This window comes from Pinus tabuliformis, chromosome 9 (assembly GCF_031772625.1).
Source record: "Pinus tabuliformis cultivar Carrire ecotype Pingquan chromosome 9, CPIR1, whole genome shotgun sequence".
Classification (NCBI taxonomy): domain Eukaryota; kingdom Viridiplantae; phylum Streptophyta; class Pinopsida; order Pinales; family Pinaceae; genus Pinus; species Pinus tabuliformis.
The window spans coordinates 1,632,944,295-1,632,954,810 of NC_142307.1; the positions used below are offsets into that span (position 1 = coordinate 1,632,944,295).

At 29.6% G+C, this 10,516-nt stretch overlaps 1 protein-coding gene across 1 annotated transcript; it reads right to left on the bottom strand.

The window, feature by feature from the left end:
• Positions 1-840: 840 nt before the first annotated feature.
• On the bottom strand, positions 841-1,215 carry LOC149155089 (wall-associated receptor kinase-like 20). The gene has a single exon (XM_089444314.1). The coding sequence runs from the start codon at positions 1,213-1,215 to the stop codon at positions 841-843; it is 375 nt and encodes a 124-aa protein (XP_089300440.1).
• Positions 1,216-10,516: the final 9,301 nt, after the last annotated feature.

Here is a 10,516-nt window from a genome sequence, read left to right on the forward strand (position 1 = left end):
ATTTCAGGATTCCACCAGCATATTTCTTTGTTGGCATCATGAATAGCTAGTTCAATCATATACAATTATGTTTAGAGTATATTTTCAAACTACTGTAATGTAGTAAATTGAATACCAAATTTTCACATCATTTTTCTATATCCTTTTTCTCTACTTATTCATAGCAGCAACAAACTCTACAACAGAGGCCTGACTGTTCTTTCCCTTTCGCTTGTTGTTTATATATCTGAATTGAAAGAACTATCTATTTGTCTCAGAAACCTATTAAGTAGGATAAGGAGTTAACAATTTTAGTCTAGTTTGTTTTTATTGTGTTCATATATCTGATTTACAAAACCATTTAATTGACTCAGAATCTTAAATAAGAAGAATACATATTTATTAGAAATTAGAGAGCACAGTTTTTATTGGAAAGGAAATTATATATTTTTATGGAAATGTAAATTTGAGGAATACAGATTGCACAATTTTAAAATGTGAAGATAGTGAAAAGGTTGATTTCATTAGTATAATCAAATTAAATAGTTTCAGTAAAATTTAAAAAATTAAATTTCAGTAAAGTCAATATCAAATTAGATAAGTAAAATTTAAAATATTCTGGCAGCTGTGGTTTAATTAGGTGAAATCAAGACCATATACATCTGCAAGTTGCTTTAGTTGATTAGGCGAATTTATCTCTTCATGGTTCAGTTTTTTAAACCTGTATATTTACATTTTTCCCTCATGCTTTTGATTGGGATTTTGAATTTAGAGATAAAGACCCATACCTTTGGGAGCAAGATCTAGATCTATCTCAAGAGCTTGAAGCAGAGCCTAAGCAGAGCCTCTTGATGCACACATTTATCCATAGTTCCACTGCCTTGCAGGCACTGTCGAGTTGAAATTCAGGACACTCGTGTAAGCCCTGCAACCACCGGAGTGTACCCCTATTGTCTGAGAAGCGGTAAAACTTCCCACTATAAATGTGCAACAGACACCATCTTTCCTGCATGCCATGGCTGCCTCGGCTTCATTAATATATGTATGACACGAACTGCTTGAACTACAATTCAATGGCAATGCCAGTATTATAAGATCGCAGTTCAACAGCATAACTGTGTTCGTACTTGTAAGATTGAAAGGCAGGCTCTGATTCAATTGCAGTCCCTGGTTATTCATGTCTCGAGTCTCGCAAGAATCGTTGAGCAGAGGCGAAGGTTGAATAACCAGCGTCATGGTGGCTGGATTGATACTAACGATCTTATAAAAGCCCCCATTGATGGATTTGAACTCGAGCTCCTTGGCCGCATTACAGTAGATTCTATAATCAGGGACGCCGCAACCATCGTTGGTGCTAAAGGGTATGGAACAAAAGTATTGCCACACTTAGGACAACAAGCTATAATGTCTGTAACACTGGGCTTGAAGTTGAAGTTCATCCATAGTAGCAACAAAAACACAACAGAAACCCAATGTTTAATATTTCCCGCTTCATGACTTCCCATCCCACATGCTTTGAACATGGCCACAGACATATAAATCGAAACAAAATGCAGAACTTTGAATTTTTTTGGGGGTGGAAGACTTATTTTATCGTTGCAAGCAGGTTATCTCTCATGGCCTTCATCGAACGTGACAGAGAAGCCTCCCAATCTGGACATTTGGTATGCATGCACCCCAGATCCGGAAGAAGGCATTTGATATGCATGCATGTTATCTCTCATGGCATGAGAGACACATGGCTGTGTTGAGGCTTTTTTATAAAACATGTGTATTAGTGACCGTTTCATGCCGTTGATATATTGTTGGTTAGATGTAACATGGCTCGTCGTGTGTAATCCGATACTTGCCACTTGTTTGGCCAATATAAATATTTACTATTAGGTAACATTTGCACTTTATATTTTATGGATGAAGGTATAGCCACACTGATTCTAATTTTCTATTTAAGGCTGCGGGCTTTCTCCTTTTGGTATGAATTCGAGGTTGGAAAATTAGTCCCATACTGATTGGGTAATGACTGAAGAGGTTTTGGATATGGCGAACTAGCCTAGATGGGTTAATGCAATTGTTAGCCTTGTGTTGCCTCTATTGGCGTAACTTTCTTTCAGCCCTCAATGTCAACTGAACCCCTCTACGCCTGTTCTCCACATCTTTACAATGTCTATGACTGCGAGTTGTTCATCTGCAATTAACGAACGAGCTATTTCCAAGGTATATAGATAATACCTATCTTTGCCATAGTCAATAAATGTAGAGCAGCATCTAGAAGAAGAGAATGTTGATATCAGTCATTTCCCTACATTCTTCCAACAACAGACAATAATTGCAAAGAATGTTGCCACCGTTGTCATACTTGGCAAGGGAATTGTCGTACAGAGATTAAGGAACTGAAATTGAAAAATATCTATTTAGAATACTTTGATGAATTTTCGACAGGTCTTGGATATTCCTCACATGGAGGCCATGTTCTTTGCTCGGTCAATTGAAGACCTTAACAGACTCATAGAAGACACTGAACTTTTACTTATGAAGACCAACCACACCATTACTTGGTTCTTGTAATCACTCAATTCTTCTTATAAAGATGTTGTTACTCGTCCTTTAGGACATCAAAAATATCAAATAAAAGTTCAATGAGAGCATCAACACCAGGGAACACTTCAATAAAACCATGCATGTTTGTGCCAAAACTATTTATGATACTTGTTTACCAAATGTTGCTTAAGTGCCAACACCCCCAACATATTGTAGACACAAGATATATAGTCATACCTTGGAAAATCTGAATCCGACATCAGCTCATCAGGTTGAACTTCTTACTCATATTCAATCCTGGGCGCCAAAGTAAATGGAAAACAATTAGGTGTAGAAAATAGGTTTTTATCTTTATTCTGATTCCAATCTAGTTAAGTAATTATCACTGATTACTCAACATTTTCAATGCAAATTCATGAGGATAGCATTTATCAACGTCATACTGCGTGCCAAGTATATGAAACCAAAATCGAAATTAGAGGATCACGAATGTCATTTAGGCACAACTTCTAGCACAGAAAGGCAAAATACTGCCTCAAAAGTAACTTGTAAATCCTTCCAGGTTAAGGCATTGTAAAGCTTTCAAGGTCAAGGTAGGGACTTGCTGCGATGCAACTTCCCTTGTTATATTAGTAACTTTACGACCAATATGCATTATCTTCTTAAACAACTCACCTAATTTTCCTTTAACCATAACCATAACTAATATTTCAAGAGCTTTTGTACATGTTTCTATATTTTGTTGAGAAGTCGGATGATCAAAACGTTATAGGTATACAAAATTTAGCTGGTGGCATCCTTGACCATCTTATTGACTGCTCACTATTCTATGTCAACTTTACCCACCATGCGAAGAGCATGTTGAAATTAATGAAGGTAAACATATGATTAAGCGTTGCTCTTTAAGGTTTAATACTAATGATGCTCAGTAGAATGTTTTATAGTTCTTCTTTGCTCATAAAACAATTATTGATTTATGGTTCTAAGGATGAACCTTTATAATATGCGAGCGAACATTAATTAGTCATGTATGTGAATACGATGTTTCACTTAGTGGACTATCGTTTACTATGCGTATTCCTTTACCATCAACCTATTGTGATGCATGATAGTCTAATCCTTGAAAATCTTAAGGATTTAACTAATTATAAGTTATAATGTTTTGTTTTTAATATTATTGGTATAAATTTATCATAATTACAAATTTAATAAAATGTTGAAATATCAATTACCTTTTTTAAATGTAAAAATTGACAAAAAATTACGAATCAATAACTACTTGATAAATCTATGGTTAAAATAGACTTATAGTAATTTCATATATATTAATATTGTTTAAATTGTAATTTTAAATATTTTATTATTATTAATTTTTTATATTAAAAATTGAATGAATTGTATTTTTTCACCAACTACATATATATATATATATATATATATATATATATATATATATATATATATACACACACATTTTCATTACTTTATATAACATTATATTATTTAATATAGTCATTTAAATATTTTATTTATAATGTCAAGAGTCAAATAAAATATTTTTATCATATCTCTTTCATAATGGATTGTAATATTAATAACCAACAATGTGAGGATAATGAAAATTTGATAATTAATGTTTTATATTGTTTCTTATTAACAACTAAATACATATAATCATTTCTAGTTTTACTTTTTCTAGCTAATGTGATTTGCAAGTCTAACTTGTAGCTTGGGCTTAGGGGCTACACATTTATGCCTTTGCACCTCAAACTTCTCACTCAAATAGTTGCAACACAAGGACACCTAAATAGTGAAAATCACTAAGGAATCATACCTAGTCTGAACCACAATAACCCTCAACATAACTATATTTTTCCCTCTAATCCTTAATATTATTTTTTATTTAAAATATATTTTTTCATTAAAAATATATCAACTTTACACAAAAACAAATAAACACACATCACCTTCTTACTCAAACTATAAAATATACCTATCTACACAATAACTAATAAACACACAGCACCTTCCTACTGAAGTATAAAATATAACTATCTACACAATAGAATATACCTACCTACTAAACTATAAAATATGCCTATCTACACAATAACTATTGGTTATGCATATCATTTTTGTTATAAGGTTAAGTATACTTACCTTCATCATATCCATTGTAAAAAAGAACGTATTTATCCGAGCAACGAATATAAGTTAGGATAAAAGAGAAAATTATTTAAATAATCCTTCATTCTCATTAAAAGAAAGTTCATTGAAATACTAGCATATATTTTATAATCCATAAATATCTGCGAATAAAAATGTTATATATCTAAATTAATAATTAGTAATTATTATAAATAATTAATTATTATTATATTATTTAATAATTATTTATTTATTTTTAAAAATATACGTTTATAAAATAAGGTTTATTATATAATAAATATTAAAAAAAATTAATCTATAGTTTATATAATATGTATTTTTTTTGAGGTATGTAAGTTTAAGTTTTTGGAGACATAATGTAACTAGTTAGTTTTGAGTTTATAGGAAAGTTTAATTGGGTTAGCTATGAAAAATAAGTATTATGTTCTAGGAGGTTTGAGTTTCAAATCTCTCTCTATTTATTGGTGTTTACAAAAAGACCATAAATAGACACGTAGAGGTGTAGAGGTAAAGTGGTAACAATAGGAATCTACCCACTTCAGTTTTAAAAAAAAAAAAAAGCAACACTACTAAACAAACCATCATATATACACTCAATATATTTGATGTAAAATATGTTCAATATAAAATGTAATACAAAAATAAATTGTAATAATAAAACATCTAATACAAATATTGTATTAAGAGTAATGAGGTACAATTTAAAGTTTAATATTAAAGATATTATTATGTTTATTGGTATAATAAACAAATAAAAGATACGAGAAAATGAGGATATTTTAAGGAAGTGATAAATCCTCATCTAAAAGAGAAAAATTCTAACATCTTTAGGTAAAAATCATAGAAGAGATATTCTGATCTACACGTTTCCATCCAGCTAGTATGGTTCATCTTCAAGACAAAATTCTCTTTGTTTAACAACTTACTCATAAGAATAGTCTAATCAAACAAGATATTAAACAATTCTATGTTGAAAATAACCTCTTTTTTTCCTTATAATATTGTGGAATCTCACATTTGATCATATTTGTAAAAATATCAAATTTTCTTAACCATTAAGTCGCTTAAATTTTGGTGATTTAAGAATTCCCTCTTCAAATTTTTAAAGAAAATAAATAAAATTATAAAGGATACAAAATAATTTAGCACCTATTTTTACTTGAAAATGAGTAGAGGAAATATACAATAGCTTTTAACATGGTCCATGTTTACTTTCCATATTGAGAAGGTGAATTGGTTTCGGCCCCCTCCTCCATAAGTATCTACACTCCTAAGACATGTTATCTTTACCTTATTGTTAACAGAATGGAAGGAGGCCCAGATTAGTGGTGGAAATTATTATGGAAGATCAAACACCCAAATAAAGACCGACTATGTATATGGTGTTTTCTAAAAATAAGGTCCCATCCTAGGACAAGATGCAAAAAATGGATTTTAAAGGTCTTCGATGGTGTCCTCAGTGGAAGGAAAATTATAGTTTGTTTAACACCTTTTCATTGAATGTCTTATCTGCACACAAAAACCTTCATTTTCTTCCTCTCCTTCTAGAAGCAATATACTAGAGGCCTCAATATCGTGGTTAGGTAACAATGCATTGATAAATTACATAGTGGTACCTCTGGTTTTGTTATAGGGCATTTTGTTTGCAAGGAACATAAGATTTTTTCAAGACACACCTTCTTCTCAAGACGATACTTCTTATCAAATCCTTGAAATATTTGCAAATCTTGCAAAAGATCCCACTTATGTGACCCAAGAATAATCCTCGAGAAAGAGATTAACAAAAATATTCCCCGGGCTTTTTTTTATTGTGCATCTCAAGGAGAGGATAGAATCCTTGGGGAGAGGTTGTCCTCTACTTCTTTGTTTCTCATTATTTCACAAAAGATATGGATCTGAGGCATGGGTCAATTTTTTTTGTATAACTTATGGCTCGTAAGCTTTTAGTACTCTTTGAAAACTAAAATAATGTGAATCTCTTCATGTTTTGAGGGACCCCATGCTTGTGAGTAATTAGCTTTCTGGGGCCCAGAGGTTTCACAACCAACTTCTACTTTCGTTAGACAGGAGATGAAACTTATTCAAGATACTTTTGATAATATCTGTTACAAGTATGTCAAGAGGAAGCAAAACCAAATTGCAAATCAACTTTATAAAGAAAGCCTTCTGAAGGATTTTGAGCACTGGTTAATAAGGAAAAAAAGGAGGCTAAAAACATTGAATTCTACCATTTCCTTTTCATAGACATTTTGCATAATCAAAAGTTTTGATATAACTTTTTTTTCAAAAATCTTGATGAAACACATTTGAGGTTTTATGTTATCTTGATGAAAGGCATTTGAGGTTTTATGTTATGTGTATGTATGTATCACTTCCCTAAGAAAAGCTTTTTTAATTATGTCAACATGTACCTCTCTCTCTAAGAGGTCTTTAAAACCTCATAACAATACAAAACATGATCCTCACTTATCAAATCCATTATAGAATGCATCTCACTTCCCAAAGAAAAACATCTTTTCTTTCATTATGTTAGCATGTATTTTTCTACCTATGAGGTGTTTAACAAAGCTTAGCTACACAGAATTCAATCCTTACTGATGGAATGTATTCTAGAATCTATCCACGTAATGTAATTTTATATCATTTTCTTAATCAAATAAAATTATATTTATCCTCACTTATAAAATGCATTTTAGAATCTCTTCACATAATGTAATTTTGTATCATTTTATTAATCAAATAAAATTATGTATTTTGTTTTAAGTGGAAAAGAAACATAGTAACTTTTGTTTTAATGTATAATAAAATAAATAATAATTATTTGCAAACATTTATATCAATAAAACACAATAAGAGACCAAATTCATTATTAAGGAAATAATAAATTTAAATTTCAAATATAAATTTATTTTTTATCTTAACACTTAATATTTTTATCTCAATGTTGTTTATTAAAAAATAAATTGTCATTTTAAGAGATTTCCCTCTCAATAATGTTTGATAAATCCATACATAACATGGAATTATGATGATTTGTCTACATCTATATTTATTAAAGCTACATTTATGACAACTAAATAGCATGTTATCTAACAAATAAATAGTAAAAATATATGGAAAGTAAACTAGAATATGAAAACATAAAACAAACTAAAGTAGTTACATATAAAGACATCTACCATAGACAACCAATTGCGCAAATTATTAAACTCTTTCCCTTAATGGAATAGGGGTTTAAAAATTTTCGTTCAACCATCAATAATCACAAAGTAGATGGTAGATGGTAGTGATTTAGCTTTTATACAATATTCTTCATAGTACGAAAGTTGTGATTTACGTTAAAAGAAATTATTCTTAATTACTTGTATAATAATACGTTAATTTAACAATTAGATATACAATTAATTATATCTGAATATTTAGAATATTTTTATTCTTTCCAACCCTTGACTTATTCTAATATTATTATTATTTTTAAACTATCAATACCTTTTAGAACTAACTATTATCTTAATAAAATTAATTTAATTTATTATCTATATATATATATATATATAATTATAATTATAATTATAATTTTTTAAAGTAGTTAAAACCTTTAGGTATATTCATATAAACAATTAATTAAATCTGGATAATTTATTAAATAGTTAAAAAAATCCTCTTGGTTAATTTAACAATTAGATAAACAATTAATTTAATATGAATATTTAAAATATTATATTCTTATTCTTTCTAATCCTTGACTTATTCTAATATATATATATATATATATATATATATATATATATATATATATATTAAATAGTTAATACCTTTTATAACTAACTATTAACTAAATAACCATTTAAAATTTATATATATATATGTATGGTGAAGTCATATGTCCTTTGACTTAATATAACTAACTTCCAACTTAATATATTAAATTAACTTATGTTTATGCTTTTGGTCCAATTAATTGATCCGAGTCAAATTTAGTCGTTGGAGATTCTGCTCTGACTATTTAACATACAAAGCTTGATCTAATTCTTCAACTTGTCCTCACAATGAACCACACTGGTTGGTTCAAAATGCGTCGACAAATAAAATATCATGTGATTAAATCTCTCGTATACTTTAGTTTAATTAAATTTATTAACTAAAAATGAATATTATATGACTAAGTGAAATAAAATGGGTTATGGTTATTTAGACATGTAGCATTCATAAACTAACTGCTAACAAAACCTATGTATAAATTAAATGAAAATGAAACTCAATAATTAAAATTATTCTTACATATTTTTTTTTTAAAAGCATATATATATATATATATATATATATATATATATATTATTTTTAAAATTAATAATACAAAGAATTCTAGAGATTTTTGGAATAAGGTTGTGTAATATGTGTGATCAGTGTGATCTGTCCAAGGTTTAGGACGGTAACTCTATGTGTAATATGTGGGATATCTATGATCCCTCCAACATTTAGGATGGTAACTCCATCCATCATCACAGGAACAACTGCTTAGAGACTATTAATAGGGGAATATGAAATGTGTATTTTTTGGATTAACAGTCAAAATTAATAAATAATATTTGACCAACTTCACTCTAATAAATAAAAATTAATCAATAATATCTTACCTAATTCAGTATAACAAATAAAATAATGATTAATATTTATTAATTTTGAAAAATTAACAAATTTGATAGAGAATTGAAATAATAGAAATAAGAATTAGATTTTAATTTTGAATATTTTTAGAAAATGGGATAATTGAAATAGGAATTAGATCTTGGAAACTCATCCACCATCTCACCCTTTCACCCTTTATCTTGCCTCGATTGTTGTCTCCCCTCCCTAGTGCCTCTTATTACCCTCTTTTCCTTTTTTGATCCTTTCTTTTCTTTTACCCATTAATGTCTTAATAAAAAAATGGTTGTCTTAAAAAACTCTTATTATATATATATATATATATATATATATATATATATATATATATATATATATATATATATATATATTCTAAATCAACAAATTTATTCTAAATCAACAAAGTTTAAATAATCCTCAACTTCTTTTACTCGTTTAATGATTTTTTTTAATTTCTTCCTCTAATTCTTATTCTCTTTATGTGTCTAGTTATTTCTTATTTTTATTTTTGATCCCGTAAGAGTAGAGCCTTCCATTAATCAAGAAACAAAAAGATTCATCATGTACACTTTGTAGAACAGAAACAAGAGCCCCATACCTAACTCAGACACAACCCAGTTCCTAACTCAGACAAACCACAAAAGGGTAGATGCATCCATTATCAAAGCACTAGAAAACCTGCCTTTCTTTGTATCTCTAAAGAGAAATGAAAAGAACTAAGGTTCTTTCGGTTTCACTAAACCTTAAACCTCCCTTAGTGATAAGGGCCTAGAACAACCAATGGCTTACATAAACCAAAGGCCCAAATAAATGTACACTCGCATAAACCAATGGCCCACAATACCTACAGTGAGTGACTTAGCAGTCCTCAGAGATCTGACGATTTAAACAGATTTTGGGTGAGCTAACAAGCCCACTTCTTAAAAGCCTTTCGGACCCGACGAGTAAATAAAACAACCTACTAAGAGATTTTGGGTCCTAAATATGAATTAACCCTCACGTAGTTTCATGGCCCGACTCCCATGCATTCAGGCTCTTACTGATTTGACGGTTCAGGGTTGATTTTAAGCCCACACCAAGCACACCCATTATTAACTCAATTGGACCCGATGGGTGGCCTAAACTGCCATTCTATAACTTTTCGGGTCTATTTTTCGAGGTATTCATCGTGCAACTTTTTGCC

Excerpts from the sequence above, each read along its gene's own strand:
- LOC149155089 (XM_089444314.1), bottom strand. The coding sequence starts at position 1,215 with ATGACGCTGGTTATTCAACCTTCGCCTCTGCTCAACGATTCTTGCGAG.